Below are 14,979 nucleotides of genomic sequence, written 5' to 3'. Positions count from 1 at the left end.
GATCCCTGGTGACAGAAAGGAGGGACGATGCCGTAATGTAATTAGGTAAGCACATCATTCCTTCTTCGTCATTTACTTCTTCTTCTTCATTTACTTCTTCTTCTTCTCACGACAATGAAATCTGATGATAATATCTTCGATTCGCGTATCTTGCTCAACAATGAACAACTTCTGGGTGAATAGTAGGCTCTGGCTATGACAATGAATGTCTACACTACAAGTCTCCGGTCCTTACCCGCTGATAACCCTCCCATTCCGGTCAGGGGCTCGCCAGCGACTCCATAAGTATTCTCTCGTTACAACATCGTATGTTATCTCTCTTCCTAGGCCTCCTGTTGCAGTGTTTACTCCTACAAAGCGGACGATGGCCGACATGAGCGACCCATCCTTCATACTCCCTCCTACCTCGACGGGCTACCTCCCTTACAGGGGGTACAAAACCTGGTATGCGATCTGGGGCACCCTGCCCCCTCCGTCGGCCTACCCGCTTCCTCCCTCCCAACCCCGCCCGCTGCTCGTAGTCCCCGGAGGACCCGGCGCGGGGCACAACTATCTTTTGCCCCTGTCCGACCTGTCTAAGACACACAACATCCCGGTGATAACGTACGACTCTATCGGATGTGGGAACTCCACGATCTTGAGGAACAAGGATGTCGGGGTGGGGTTCTGGACGCTTGACCTGTACGTCGAGGAGCTCCAGGCGCTGCTGGACCACCTAGGTGTGAAAGAGTGGGACGTGCTGGGGAATTCCTTCGGTGGTATGCTGGTCGCTGAGCACGCACTCTCCCACCCTGCAGGGCTGAAGCACATGGTCGTCGCCTGCTCCCTCGCTACCACAACGGACTGGGGCGTCGCCTCCCAGCTATGGCGTGACAAGTTACCGGACAACGGTGGTGCGATTATGAGGAAACATGAGTTGGAGGGGACAACGGGGAGCGAGGAGTCTAAGCATTGGACGGAGGAGTTTAACGCTAGGCATGAGTGCAGAGTCGTGCCTATGCCGGAGTATGTGAGGAGGACGTTTGAGATTCTGGACGAGAATCCCGACGCGGGGGAGGTGATGTGAGTCTCCCCCCTCTTTTGTTTCGCTTTCCTGCCACCTTCCCCATGCTGTGACCCTCTCGTCCATTCCGCTAACGTCTCCCAGGATCGGTCCCTCAAACGTCGACATAACCGGAACGCTCAGCACCTACACCCTCATCCCCCGCCTGCCGCTCATCAGCACCCCAACCCTTGTCTACTGGGGGAAGTACGACGTCGGCCAAGAGATCTGCACCAAGCCATTTGCAGAGCTCATACCCGGTGCAGTGGCATTCAAGTTCCTGCAGGGGAGTCATATGCCTCATGTGGAGCAGCGCGGGGTGCACATGCGCTTGGTGGGGGATTGGCTGGTTGGTAAGGGGCTGGCGGGGAGTGAGGAAGGGGTGTTGGAGAGACTGAAGTAGATCGTAGGAAGAGCACGTGATGAGTAGGAAGAGAATATCTTGGATAACGCTCATCAATTATCAGACGTCGTCCTGCCACAGGCAGTACCCAAATACCCTAAATAGTCCATGGCGATCAAGCCATAATCACCTCCCATCCTAAGCAGGCTTAGCCAAGCCGACCGTATTCTTCCCCTCATCCACAGTAAAGTACGCATTCTTCAAAAACACATCTCCGACGAGCCATTCCTTCGCGCCACCAATCTCGCCAGAGCTGATCCCGCTCACGCAGTCGCCCTGGACGTTATTCGGGTCTACGGGGGCGAACAGTATGTCACGGGTGTCGATGTTGAATGCCGTACCGCCGAAGGTGAGCGCAACACTGGCGTTCGTAGTGCATGGGATGGTGAACCCTCCCTGGCTATCGGAGGCTGAGCCAGGGATGAGCGCGTGCACAGCAGCGGCATCGTTAGGGGGAGCGACGATGAGCGTAGTTCCCGTGTCGAGGATGGCGGTACGGCCTGCCAAAGCGGCCGACACGCCATTAACAGAGACGGCGTCCATCGCGGCCTCCCAGAAGCCTTGCTTGTTCACGTTGGGCAGGGTGACGAGCGTGTTTGCCTGGAACTTGGCCGGGTCGACAGCGCCGAAAGTCACTTCTCCGTCGTTGAGCCCGTCCGCAAGGCGGGAGAGCTTGAACGAGGTGATGGCTGCCGGGATCTGGCCTGCCGCGGCGAGGGACTCGACTGGGGTAGGCACGCCCTGTTCTGACAAGCCGCTTTGAGCAAGACCCATCAGACCGTCGAAATCGATCGAGGAGGCAGAGAAGTCCACGCTCTCGGCGTGAGCGACACCAAAGGTGTGCGCGGGAAGGGAGAGCCCAGCGAGCACAACGTTGTCCGTTACGATCGTTCCGGCTACACTGCCGCTCCCGTATGTAATGCTGAACGGCGCCTTGGTATCCTTGAATGTGGAGGATGTGGCTGCAGAGAGCGTCTTGTGGTTCGGTGCGCACGCCCCGCCGCCCTCGGATGCGAGGGTCTGGCAGTCGGCTGCACCAACCCAGAAGTCAGAGGAGCCAGAGTCCATCAGGATGAGGAAGTCGGACGGGGGAGTGCCGACCTGCACCGTTGCGACATAACCGGTATCGTTCCCACTGCTCGTACATCAGGATATATAGTCCCAGGCAGACGGAAGATACGCACTCGATGTCAAGTCCAACGGTGTTAGCGTCAGTAGGGGTGTTGGCAATAGTGAGCCCCCCGTTAATCCCGGCCTGTACGTCAACCGCGGGAATCCCCAGTCCTTGCGCAGCAGCGCCAGACGCCCCGGCACCAGCCCCTGCACCAGCCGCGGCTCCGCCAGCGTTCCCGCCCTTCCCACCTTTGCCCTTATTATTCTTACTCTTCGACGTCTGAGCAGCCTTGACAGCCTCACCAATCACGTCCGCCGCAGCGCCCACAGCGCCCAGGAAGTTCTCGTCGTTATTCTCCCTAGCATCCTCTATCTCGTGCACCTTCCGCGTGGTGGGATTGAACGACGGCTTGCCCGGACGCATGTATCCCAGGTGCACGGCGCGCTTCGCAATTGGCTCTGCGAGCTCTTCGGGAGTGGGAGGTGCCCGACCAGTCATCTTCGCGTGCCGCATGAAGGCACGGTTCATCTGCTGTTGCAGGTCCTTTACAAGCGTGAGATGGGAGCACGAGGGAAGAGAAGACGGGACGTACGATCTGAGGATGTAAACCCCGCTCTGCGGAGGTGCTGTGAAGACGCCGAAGAGGCAGCGTAATAGGCGCGGCTTTCTTCACTGGGTGTGCGGAGGTAAGCAGGAGGAGGGCGAGGAGGCTCGCCAGGGAGGGCAGGAGCTGCATCTTGCTTTGTTTTCAGTTGATAGAATGATGGTGGATTCTCCCGTTTGCGGTAGTGAGGGTACGCGCTCAGCGCTATGATAGTATACAGTGCTTCGCTTCAAGCAGCCCAGGAAGATCCCAAAGAAAGTAAAATGGAAGAAAGAGTGGAGAAAGGCGCTGCCTTTCAGAGGGAGAGGAGGAGAGAGGGAGGGAAAGAGTGTGCGGGTTAAGCATCCCTCTTTGGAGCCTTTATATCCCCTCCATTCCCCGTGGTATTCCGCTTTCCGCAGGTTCAAAATAGCATTCCGCCGCGTTGCCCAGACTAAGAAAAGCACGATTAAAGGCTCATGGTAACGGAGACTTCTCGGGCACCACTCAATATTGTAGATGCCGAGGAGCTCAGCTAAGCAGGAAGACGACGCGCACGATGCGCAGCCCGAGAGATATAAAGAAATTAGTCAAGTCGCCAGCCAAGAAGTGTAACCATGCTACAGAATGATGATACCATGTCCCTGTCGTTGTTAGGTTACGTCGCGACTGATTGAGGGCACGTGCTTGCCTCGAGTTATAATTAGAAATGGTAGATGACAAAGTGAAGAAGTGTAATATGTCATCCAATTACCAGTCTATCAATATCATTGTTGTAAACTATTGCCACGAATTACTACTGTTATTATTATACTCTGTGATATCAGCTGGTGCCGTACGTAATGTTCTCCAAATAGTACAAACGGAGACCCTGTGTACATGTACTGATATCATTCTCTTGGGCGTCTACTGGAAAGATGAGGGCGCTAGTCTGGCCAGCGTCCGGCCAGCGTTCTGGCGTTTATCTCTCTCTCCTTCTCTCTCTTATCTCTCCATTTCTATCTCTCTTTTGGATACCAAGATCAATTGGACATCTTGACTGGACTAAGGACATACCTGGGACTAGGCAAAAAGGGAACATACACAACATACCACCAACAAATTAAACTGGAAGGATAATCAATGGCTAGCACGAACGGCTCAGAGCCGATCCTTGTGCCCCTTCCTGCCGAGCCTCAAGGGCAATACGAGACGCCGCCCACCGTAGAGGCCCCAACACCCTACATAATCCCCATCTCTGCCCCTGCTGAGCCCATCGTCATCCCCGTCCCTTTCGATCAACCCGCCAACCCAGACCCACCCGCTCGCAACCTCGTACTCTGCATCGACGGATCAGGGAACCACTACGGTCCCTCGGACAGCAACACCAACGTGGTCAAGTTCTTCCGCATCCTGGTAGAACAGACCGGGGCGCAGGTATGCTACTACCAGCCGGGGATAGGCGCCGGAGAAGCGAACGGCGTCAACAGTCTGGGCGTGGCCATCCAGAAGAGGGTCGATTTCGCTATTGGGACGTGCGTCTATCACATATCGTGGTGTTTGGGAAACAGCTGACACTGGCTGACGCTGAGCAGACATCTGGAAGTACAGGTCACAGACGCGTATAAGTGGCTTATGAACGCCTACCAAGACGGGGATAAGATCTACATGTTCGGGTTTTCAAGGGGGTCCTATATCTGCCGTGCGCTAGCTGGGATGCTCCAGCGTGTCGGACTCCTCGGTGCAGGGAACTTCCAGTGCGTCTTCCTCCCTCTTCTATGGGCGCTAACGCATGCCTCTCATCTAGTAACGTCCCCTTCGCCTACCGCATATTCTCCAAGCCCCGTACGCCCGCGAACGACCATATCGCCCACGGATTCAAGACCACATTCTCCCGCTCCGTGCACGTAGAGTTCATCGGAGTATGGGACACTGTCTCGAGTGTCGGGCTTCTCGTCCCGCAAACACTACCCTTCACGTCCGGAAACACCCATATCAAGAAGTTCAGGCATGCTGTCGTACGCCCTCCTCTCTCTACTCGCGTTCTTCCGCTGACGAGAACAGAGCATCGACGAGCGCAGAGTGCGATTCCAGGACAACCTCTGGTCCGGCAGTATAGCCGAAGAAGAACAGGTCAACGAGCACGACGGGCACGTCTCGGTCCAAGGCAGGCACAGCACAGTTGAAACAGACATCCTCGAAGTCTGGTTCGCCGGCACGCACTCTGATGTCGGCGGTGGCTGGGGGGACGACGCCTCCCCCAGCCCAGCTGCGCAGTCCCCTGCCCCTGCCCCAGCAGAGAATGGACCAGAGAGCTCGCCGTTCGCTGACCCCCCGCAGGGAAGGGGACCGTGTACGATGTCCGTCCTCCCCCTGCGGTGGATGGCGCGAGAAGCGCAGGCCTCCGGAGTGCTGCTCGACCCCGAGTCGCTCGCTTCTCTCCTCCCTTCCCCTATGTGCACTCAAGACCCTTACAGCGCCTGCTCGACACTGCACAACACCCTCCCCTGGGGCAGTATTTGGTGGGTCCTGGAAGCGCTCCCCGCTCTACTGGCGACGCGCCGGAGCACGGACGCGAAGGCCGTCTATGGGTGGGGGATCCATTGGGGTCGGGCGAGAAGGATTCCGGAGGGAGCAAAGGTGCACTGGAGTGTGCAGGTTAGAAGCGATAGGATGGGGTATGTCCCTGCTGGGGGTTGGCCGGAGAGGTTCGACTGGGTGGACTGATGGACGATAGGGGGATCTGGTATGGGGTATTTATTGTTTGGTATTTATTGTCGTAAGGACCATCAAGTGGAAACGGAAACGTAATTCGCCTCGGGAAGGTAGTGATCTGAAGACAGGGGAACTGACCACTTCGCTGGATCCCACATCAAGAAGACAGCTGAAAAATTGTCTACGGCATTTACGAGCATGTCAAGCCCAGAGCCGGGAAAGTGTCCGCGCCAGGCTGGATGCTGCATGTTAGTAGACATACCCAGTGGGGAGAGAGCTCTGCTCACGTAGAACCAGAAGACGACACCGATAATGGCATAGATGTCTAGTACCAAGTATCAAGGGCCAGCCAGCTCCGCAGGGACAGACACAGTCGATACTGACGGATGAGTATCATGCCCTCCAGCCAATTACTCCGACCATTGGTGACGACATAGTGCACGGGAAACACAGCGAGGAACAGCACCTATATTATGTGTGAGCCATGTCACATGTGTCTGGAATATAATACATACCACGCTTTCGAGCGGATCGAACAGCATCGTCAGTGGCTTTCCCCTAATCCACCCGAGCACGACCATGAAGGGGATGACAAAGAGAGCCATTTGTACGCCAGTCCCCACTACGACTCCTAGGGTGAAATCGATGTCCTTCTTCCGCCCGTTTGTCACTGATGTTAAGAGCTCTCCTGAACTGGAAAGGATCGGGATGATGATCAGGCCAATCCATTCCTGGGTAACATTGCCGCTGGCTGTTAGGTTGTCGATGTAATCCACCAGGAACTCAGCCGTGACACCAATGAGCTGCACAAGGATGAGCGAGGTCTGAGGGGGTCGCAGGCTCACATACTCCAGTAACAACGATTAGAAGCATTATACAGCTGGGGAAGTTCATCTTAGGATACTCGGGTTGTTCTACCTCTTCTTCGGATAGAATCTCACCCCTCTCCACTTCGCCAGGTGTCTTGGCAGGTTCCTCCTGGTTAGGCTGGCGCGCGCCCGAGTGTCGCTCATTCCTCTCCTCTGAGAGAGTTGTCGTCTCTGGATCTCGCTCAACACTTCTTGACTCCATGCTGAAGCGCTGTCCAGTCTTCTGCGGCCTCTTTCCCATCATCTTCTGGTATTGGTATTTCAGATTAATGTTTTTGGGATATTCGGTGGGCTTGGCGGTAGCTTCGTTCAGTAGGTTGGCGTGCGACCAGAGTTGAAAAACCAGGTTTCCTGCATAAATTATCAAGAGAATGACGGCTACCAACAAACAGAATCATAAGCAATACCGGGAAAGCAGCCTTTGTACTCACACCGTGACTCATCTGAAGAATGTCCTGCCCTTCCTTTTGGGGGATGACGGGATCGTTTATATTGCTGTCCACCTTAGTGTCACTAGTAATCACCATGTTGAACGCAGCAGGTAGTAACACTGCGATGACACTGAGGACAAGCAAGTATGAATTCATCTGGGCCGGGACAACCAAGAATTCTTGTTCGGAGTAATGGATTCCACCCAAGAGAACTAAATAGATATCAGGAGGCATATCGCGTAATAAACTGACACTGCTCACAACGCATGCCGAGGACTAGGAGGATGTTGCCAAGAATGGAGCCTACCATGGAAGATTGCACAATCGAGAGTTTGCATTGTTCAAGTGCGATGATGGCAAAAATAAGCTCGACAGCATTGCCAAGAGTGACGGTTATCAAGCCTCCTAAAACGCGTCTGAGGGCTCGTTCAGAGCTGTGACATATCCAGTGACGGTAAGACGTACCCGACCCGTAAGGCGAGCTCCTCTGTTGCAAGTTCCCAAAGCATTGCAAGGGGTATAATAGAAAAGAACGCGACTGCATGCACGGTCAATAAAAACTCAGTATTCGATTCATAGGAGCATCAACTCACATATGAAGGCAACGAAAGCGTGGGCGTTTGTCATAAAATGGAAAGCCCAGCTGACCGGGAGGCAAAGAGTAACAGATTGACCCCTATTTAGGCGTCCGGAAGGGAAGCCATCCATGGTGTGGAAACACGTACAACTGAAAGTTATGACAGCCCTAAGACTTGCTCTCCAAGTCGGCTTGGGATGAGCCGGAGGTGGTGGATTCTCCGGCGTGAGCAACATAGCGGTGTGCTCCCTCACGACTTCCAAAGTCGTCTTGCCCTTCCGAGACACCCTCAAGCTAACCGACCGCAATGGCACTCCTGTCATGTTACCATCGCTCGTCCTCCCAACGTGTTGGGACTCTTTTCTGGGCGGGTACGAGTGGCGACGAGGCAGGGCATCTTCCAGCCGATCAGCCGATAGACCAGTCTCCTCCTGAGTTACTGCCCGAGGTCACCCAAAGTCAGCTTAGTATGCTGAGTGAACGCGGCCGCACCCACAAGCCGAAACCTGCCCGGTCTGTTGTAACAAAGGATCAGCCTCGATGGTGTCGTGTGTCGTGCGACTCATAGCTCAGCAAAGGGACTTGTGGAAACCACGTGGGTCCAGTTGGCGGGAAAGAAGAGAACACGAGATTTCATTGGGGAGGGAAGACGATGTTGAGCTCGAGTTGATATGGGGGCGCAGGCTATTACCAAGCGCAGCTGATGGGATATGAGATTCGTCATGACTCTGACCTTCTAGTGTGTTCTTGACCACGATGCAGTGTTTCCTCGTGTGTTCGGGTTTGCAGAACCTGCAACGTACACTGCCCGTATAAGGACTGTTGGTTGTTAAGGTCATTGATCTATGAATGAGGGTACACACCTGCCTCCATGCCCTTGAGCTCGCGGATGAAACGCACTAAACCCCTATCCAACATTTTCTAATAATGAGCATTATGAGGATAGACTAGAACCAAATATCAGAACTTCTGTAGTGTACGTCCTTCCAGCGCCAAATTCTCAGTCACTTGACGCCCACGTGCGTCTTAATCACATGACTTGCCGACACGTCTCGGATTCTCTCCCCACCGTGAGCGCCGGCATACGCTTATCTTCTTCCTCCTACCACTTTTGTATCTTTACCCATATTGCGAGCAGATCATATAATACTCTATGTCTATCAAAATCACGTCTACACAAGCTCTGGATCGGAACGTTTGTTCGATCACCTGGGTACTTCCGAGGATCGGGACAACCAACTGTAGCGATACCTCACCGCGCCTCCCAACAGGGCAACATCAACAGTCTATTTATAGGTCTTGTCATTATACGATGTCAGATCACACAGAACTTTGAGAGGGTTGGACTTCCACACTGGAGGATGCGCTGTTAGTTGCTATTACGGAGCTCTGTGTTCGCTTCTCGAGTTTCTGATAACCGCTCTCTGGGGCTTGACCTGAGCTCGGAAAGTGCACTCTAGTTGTTCAGCAATCTCGGCAATCACAGGAATATTTAAGCTGCGAAGGCTGGAACAAGATGACTGCGGCCTTGAACCTTCTCTCGCTTGTCTTTGCCTTGCCTCTAGTGACGACGGCTACCCCGTTGTCGCACTCGTCCATTGCCCTCCCACTGCAGCAGGTTTCCCACAGGGACATCAGCATTCCTTCCGAAATGGTACTTCCCCGATATCTTGTGCATATTGAGGCTAATTAGGTACAGGCTCTGAGGCAAAAGATGAACTACGATTCCCGGCGATATGCGAAGACGGGTGCTGTTCCGCACGATACCCAGCAGGCGGAGGCGCTCGGTGAGATCGGGAATAGGGTTGGGTACTGGGATGGGTATTCCTATAATTCCACTACTGGGAAGATCGTTCCTATCTCGTCCAAGGGGGACTCGAACGCGCATTCGGAGGGGCTTGATATCACGTATGTCTTTCCCCCTCACTTTATGTCCTGGACTGACGACTCTCAGGGCCAACGACGCCTCTTACGTTGCATCTATCTCCATCGGTACACCGCCCCAGCAGTTTGAAGTGGACATTGATACCGGCAGTCCGGACTTCTGGGTTCTCTCCACCTACTGCAAGATCATAGTCCTTCAGGGCTCCTCAGCCTACAAAACTGGGCAAGCCTGTTCCACCAGCCTGGGAGGCGTTGGCCGCAGCTCCCGCACACTGGTGAACACGACCAAGGACTTCGTAGAGACTTACGGGGACGGCGCCGTCCAGGGCTGGGTGGTATCAGACGATGTCACCCTGGCGGGGCTGACGCTGTCTAACCTCAAATTCGGGGTGGTGGAGTACGCGACGGCCGACTTTGGGCTCGCATCGGAATCCAGCGGAGGGGGGCTATTAGGCTTGTCCCCAAGTGTGAGCGCCTGCTGCTGTTGCTGGAACCTGCTAACCTCGTGTAGGGTCTCTCGTCCATAGGCGCCCCCAACCCCGTAGAAGCACTGCACACCGCCGGCCTCATCCCAGCCCCGATCATATCCCTCAAACTCTCCCCCCCCTCTGGTGGAGAGCTAACCTTCGGGGCCCTTGATCCCAGCGCCTATATCCGCAGCACGCTAGTGACTCTCCCCTCCGAGGGCTCCGACTTCTGGGCAGCTTCCATCCGGGCATTGTCCGTCAATGGCCATGCTGTGAAGCTTAGCGCCCAAGATGTGATATTCGACACGGGCACGACGCTCCTCTACGGTCCCTATGCGGACATCTCCGCCCTCCACTCCCAGATCCCGGGCTCCTCTTCCGCCCAGGGCAACTTCGTCGTACCGTGTAATCCGAACGCATCTGTAGTGTTCAACTTTGGCGGACAGGGGTTCTCGCTGCAGAGCGAGGACTTGCCGTGGGAGGAAACGGGCGAAGAGGGGCTCTGTTTGAGCGGAATTCAGGCGCTGGAATATGGTCCGGCGTCGTGGGTTATGGGAGACGTGTTCCTGAGGAACGTCTGTGTGTATTTTATGCCTTGTATATGATGGGATCACGCTGAGGGTACGGTTGGTAGACATGTCGCTGGATTTTCGCGCGAATACTATCCAGCTCGCGAAGCTGGCCTGATTCGGAGCATGTCGGTTCGTATTGTACTCGTACGCCCGGTCTTGGAACCGTCTTTACGGAGAGAACGTAGAACGTGTGCCCGTCAGTAGATCCTTGTAAGACTGCATGTACAGTCGAACCCGCAATAATGAATCCGCCTATAATGCATAACTCGAGATAGTGCATAGTGTGCCCAATTTCCGCTCTGGGGAAGGGGAAATGAGGGAGATAATGAATGACCCGTTAAAGTGAATATTGAATTGCCTTTGTAGATTCCGAGGGTTTTTGACAGGGTCAAGTGTGTGAAAATTCTTCACATTTGCCTTTTGCGGTCTATGACAACAAAGCGCAAGGCTCGAAGCGCACCAGCTTCTGCTGGGAAAGGGAAGAAGCCATGGAAGGAGAATCTCACCCTTGCACAACGCCTCGAGATTCTTGACTACATCAAAGCGAATCCGATTTTCTCACAGCTTGATGTCGCCAAATATTACACTGCTCGCAGTGTTCCATTCTCTCAAGGAACTGTGTCCCGCCTCATTCGAGATGAAGTGATCCTCCGAGAGAGGGCAAAAGACCCAGCTCGGTTGAATGATAAACGACAGCGCCAAGTCGAGTTCCCAGAGGTCGAGCATGCTCTTGCAGAATGGGTCCGGCAAGCAGAAGGTGCTCGATCCCCTCTGATACTGTTGAGGCTGCACAAATCCACCTCCGACAGATAACAGACCAGTATGTGCTTCGTGATATCTGGAACATGGATGAGACTGGACTGTTTGGTCGCATGCCACCAGATCGCACACTTGCAACCAAGCAGCTTTCCGGTCTGAAAGGCAACAAATGGTGACTCTCTTATGCATTCACAGTGAATGCCGATGGCCTGACCGGCTGTGGCCTCTGATCATTGGTCGTTATCAACACCCTCGATGTTTTCATGGTCAGGAAGGGCAAGATCTCGGTCATAACTACTTCTGGAACCGGAAATCATGGATGAAGAGCGACATATTCGAACAGTACCTTAGCGAGTTCGATCATTATCAGAAGGAGCTTGGTCGCCATGCACTCCTACTGGTCGATGGCTTCTCTGCACACAAGATCGATGCATCAAAGTTCACCAATGTGCGGGTTGAGATCCTACCACCCAACATGACGTCGCATATCCAGCCTCTTGATCAAGGCATTATCCGATGCTTCAAGGCTCATTATCGCAGCAAAACAATCCACCGTGCTATTGAGCGAGAGTCAGGAGGAGCTGACATGCAGCATATGTATGAGATCAACCAGCTCGAAGCACTGAATCTTGCGGAGCAAGCATGGTGGGAAGTGAGCGAAAAGACAATTCAGAACTGTTGGCGGCATTCCGGTATCCTTTCCCTTGGAACAGCAGCTGGAACAGTCATGCCAACTGGTCTCGACGAGCCACTCATTGTAGAGACACCTCCGACACTGATTGAGCAAGAAGAAGGTATGCAAGATGCGATCCAGGAACTTCAGTCCTCTCTCAAAGCACTTCAAGAACGAGGAATCATAGCACCGGCTGCTATGATGTCTGTTGAGGAGCTGGTTACTGTACAGGAAGAGCTAGAGGTACCGGAGATGTGGACAGATGAAGAGCTTCTTCAACAAGCGCAGGATGAGATACAAGCGGCACAAGGTGTATCACAGCCAGAAGAGGACGAAGAGATCATTGAGCTCCCGATCTGGTCAGACCAGAAGATGCTTGCCGCTTGCACAGAGCTCGAGCGAGCACTTCGTGCAAGAGCTGAACCAGACCTTCGAACGCTCCTCTCATCCCTACCATCTGCAATCAGGACACTCCGTCACCAGCAGAGTCTATCATTACAACAGCGCACTGTTTCAGAGTACTTTGCATAGCAAGATCTCCGCTAATTCACCCCTGTTCCCCCCCACCTCCCATCGTGCATGACCCGCCATACTGCATCATACACCCTCCCTCCCAACGCTATTCACTATTGCGGGTTCGACTGTACTATCTCTGCAATTAATTCGTTCCTGTCAGGTGTCGGTAGTCCTGCCCAACCGCCCGCTCAACCTACCCTACACACCATTCCTCCGTCCCTTGCCCTTCCTCGCAGCAACGCAAGCAAGAGATACAATACAACCAATCCCATTCATTTAGTGTGTGATGCTAGATACTGTTCATACATAGATACTGATATTCTCGGCCTTATGCCTTTGTCTTTGCGATTCGTTCGATGTTCGATGTTCGTGATTGGTGTTAAGTAATACTTGCATGCCAGTGTTGGTGTTGTACATCCCTGCGCAGCCTTGCCCAAGGTCCTTAACCGTACCCAAGATCCCAACCCAAAACCCAACCCAATCCACCAACCTGCTCGACCTCTCATCCAAAGACACCCCACCAAAGCCCCTACGCAAACTCAACAGCGTCACACCACCCCCTCCCTCCCCCCGCCTCCCACTCTGCGACGCTCCCCTCCGTGCCCACATAGACCCATCTGCCCGTCGGGTCCCACACGAGACCCGTAATCTCCGGATCCGTGTTGCTGCCGTACCCAGAGGCGTACCAGGGCAGGGGAGGCTTGTAGTCCTGTAGACTTTGGAGTAGGGGGAGAGAGAGAGTGAGCGCGAGGGGAAGGGAACGGTGGATCGGGATCGGGGGTGGGAGATGCATGTATGCTGCTGCTGCTGCTGCTGATGTGCTGCTAGTGGAGGAAGGGACGGGAGAGAGAGAACGTGGTGTTCCTTGAAAACGTTTTGTGCGCGTGCCCTGCCGCACGGGGGTGGTAGGGGGAACGGTGTACGTCTTGTGTCCCGCAAAAGTGCGCGCGTCGACGATATGCAGGTTGCTCGATCCCTGCAGGACGTTAGCGCGAACCGAACGGGAAATAAGAGGAGGCTAGGCGAGCGTACTTCTGCGAAAGCGAGCAGTTCACGCGCTCCTGGGGGGGAGAACTTGACTGCTCTCGTCGATGCGCCCGGTTTGAGAGCGAAGAACTTTGCGAGGGGCTTGGTGGACCTTACGTCCCAGACTCGCACTTCCCCATCTGGGGTGTGTGAGAAACGTTAGATAAACAGAAGGAGCGGCGCACTCTGGGAAGAGACGGCGAACTTGCGTCCGTCGGGACTCCAGGAGGTGGAGAATGATGCGTCGGCAGCTATGTCGGTCAAGCTTTAGACATCCTGATAATAAGGGCAGGGGACGGCGGACCTTCAAGTACTGTCGTTAGCTGCATCTCGGTTCCCCGACCTCCGGTGACATTCAACACGAACACGTCTGGCGTATCGCCTACGGCGAGGAGCGTCCTCCCATCGGGGGAAAGTGATGCTGTATCCACATAACATTGAGCGCCAAAGGCAAGCAGAAGCGTATAAGGGGCGAGCGCACCATGATTCAGCGCGGTGTTAAGCCTCACACTCCCGCTCAACTCCATCCTACATCCTCCTTCCCCTTCCCCCTCCCCGTCCGCACCTTCTCCCCCTTCCTGCGGCGCCTCCAGCCCCAGGTCCTCGTCGATCCCAACCTCGTAAGCCGTCACCGTGCGGTCATTATTGCTCACAAAGAGTCTTGTCCTCGTGCTCCCGCTCTCGTCACAGGGAAGGGAGAGGGACGTCACCAGCAGGGAATTGTTGATCGATTTAGAGAGGGAGGTCGTGTATGTCCTGTAACCAAGCGTGAGTGTTGATATACTAAGGGAGGGGGAAGGGCGGACCAGCGACTGCCGTGCAAAGGTCGGAGGGCGAGCTCGGAATGCAGTCCTCCGGCGGCTAGGAGGCCGGCGCTGTAGGATGTGAGCTTATCTACGGCTGAGGGAAGCAGGAACAGGGAGGGAGAGCATACCCGTAAGACAAACACACAGGATGAAAGCGGACGTCGCAGACCTGTTCCGGGCTTCCGGGGGGGTCTTCCTCCCCTTCTTCTCCCTCTCCCTCTGCATCCCGCTCTCCCTCTGAGTGAGCAGCAGCGGGTACAGCGCCCTCCGCGTGTGAAGCGAGTATATCCTGGTAAAAGAGGGATGTGTTCCTAATATAAAACACCTGACCCCTCGTATGCGGGCAAACGAGCAGATCTCGCAGTTCCCTATTCTCGTCAGCAGCGTTTTGGAGGAGTGATGGGTGAGGGGGCGCACCGATGATGGCTCGTTATTGTTGTGCTTGTTACTGTTGTTGGATGATCTTGGAGCAGGGGTTGGCTGTGTTCTGTGAGCGTGTGAGAGAAAGGGTAGGATTAGGCTGACTCTGTAGTGTAATCCCATGCCATGTTAACGTAGTAGTA

The 14,979-nt window shown here is 54.5% G+C and overlaps 7 protein-coding genes across 7 annotated transcripts; 4 read left to right on the top strand and 3 right to left on the bottom strand.

Annotated features, from left to right (window-relative positions):
• Positions 1-364: 364 nt before the first annotated feature.
• On the top strand, positions 365-1,445 carry DACRYDRAFT_104535 (proline-specific peptidase; the record flags this gene model as incomplete). The annotated part of the gene is made up of 2 exons (XM_040767946.1): positions 365-1,062; positions 1,148-1,445. 2 exons carry the CDS (start codon positions 365-367, stop codon positions 1,443-1,445), a joined length of 996 nt encoding a protein of 331 aa, XP_040631550.1.
• A 138-nt stretch (positions 1,446-1,583) lies between these two features.
• DACRYDRAFT_47290 (acid protease) lies at positions 1,584-2,982 on the bottom strand (the record flags this gene model as incomplete). The annotated part of the gene is made up of 2 exons (XM_040774749.1): positions 1,584-2,580; positions 2,630-2,982. 2 exons carry the CDS (start codon positions 2,980-2,982, stop codon positions 1,584-1,586), a joined length of 1,350 nt encoding a protein of 449 aa, XP_040631549.1.
• Positions 2,983-4,264: 1,282 nt separating this feature from the next.
• DACRYDRAFT_47476 (uncharacterized protein) lies at positions 4,265-5,848 on the top strand (the record flags this gene model as incomplete). The annotated part of the gene is made up of 5 exons (XM_040774758.1): positions 4,265-4,656; positions 4,717-4,878; positions 4,929-5,139; positions 5,186-5,397; positions 5,467-5,848. 5 exons carry the CDS (start codon positions 4,265-4,267, stop codon positions 5,846-5,848), a joined length of 1,359 nt encoding a protein of 452 aa, XP_040631548.1.
• Positions 5,849-5,910: 62 nt separating this feature from the next.
• Positions 5,911-8,225, bottom strand: DACRYDRAFT_75510 (uncharacterized protein; the record flags this gene model as incomplete). The annotated part of the gene is made up of 10 exons (XM_040776141.1): positions 8,210-8,225; positions 7,862-8,152; positions 7,730-7,812; positions 7,602-7,674; positions 7,398-7,552; positions 7,133-7,348; positions 6,686-7,083; positions 6,352-6,639; positions 6,221-6,302; positions 5,911-6,161 (listed from the first exon to the last, which is right to left on the bottom strand). Exons 3-10 carry the CDS (start codon positions 7,761-7,763, stop codon positions 5,911-5,913), a joined length of 1,497 nt encoding a protein of 498 aa, XP_040631547.1. The 5' UTR covers positions 7,764-7,812; positions 7,862-8,152; positions 8,210-8,225.
• Positions 8,226-9,623: 1,398 nt separating this feature from the next.
• Positions 9,624-10,751, top strand: DACRYDRAFT_47214 (acid protease; the record flags this gene model as incomplete). Its single annotated transcript, XM_040774747.1, has 3 exons — positions 9,624-10,064; positions 10,109-10,643; positions 10,699-10,751. 3 exons carry the CDS (start codon positions 9,624-9,626, stop codon positions 10,749-10,751), a joined length of 1,029 nt encoding a protein of 342 aa, XP_040631546.1.
• A 314-nt stretch (positions 10,752-11,065) lies between these two features.
• Positions 11,066-12,599, top strand: DACRYDRAFT_104530 (DDE-domain-containing protein; the record flags this gene model as incomplete). Its single annotated transcript, XM_040767945.1, has 2 exons — positions 11,066-11,393; positions 11,671-12,599. 2 exons carry the CDS (start codon positions 11,066-11,068, stop codon positions 12,597-12,599), a joined length of 1,257 nt encoding a protein of 418 aa, XP_040631545.1.
• A 387-nt stretch (positions 12,600-12,986) lies between these two features.
• DACRYDRAFT_114019 (WD40 repeat-like protein) lies at positions 12,987-14,964 on the bottom strand (the record flags this gene model as incomplete). Its single annotated transcript, XM_040769744.1, has 8 exons — positions 12,987-13,560; positions 13,617-13,750; positions 13,796-13,861; positions 13,915-14,366; positions 14,417-14,485; positions 14,545-14,784; positions 14,834-14,896; positions 14,942-14,964. The coding sequence occupies 8 exons, from the start codon at positions 14,962-14,964 to the stop codon at positions 13,114-13,116; spliced, it is 1,494 nt and encodes a 497-aa protein (XP_040631544.1). The 3' UTR covers positions 12,987-13,113.
• Positions 14,965-14,979: the final 15 nt, after the last annotated feature.

Source organism: Dacryopinax primogenitus (assembly GCF_000292625.1).
Source record: "Dacryopinax primogenitus strain DJM-731 SS1 chromosome Unknown DACRYscaffold_3, whole genome shotgun sequence".
Lineage (NCBI taxonomy): Eukaryota > Fungi > Basidiomycota > Dacrymycetes > Dacrymycetales > Dacrymycetaceae > Dacryopinax > Dacryopinax primogenitus.
The sequence above is the reverse complement of the archived record's forward strand: the minus strand, read 5'-3'. Positions and strand labels throughout refer to the sequence as shown.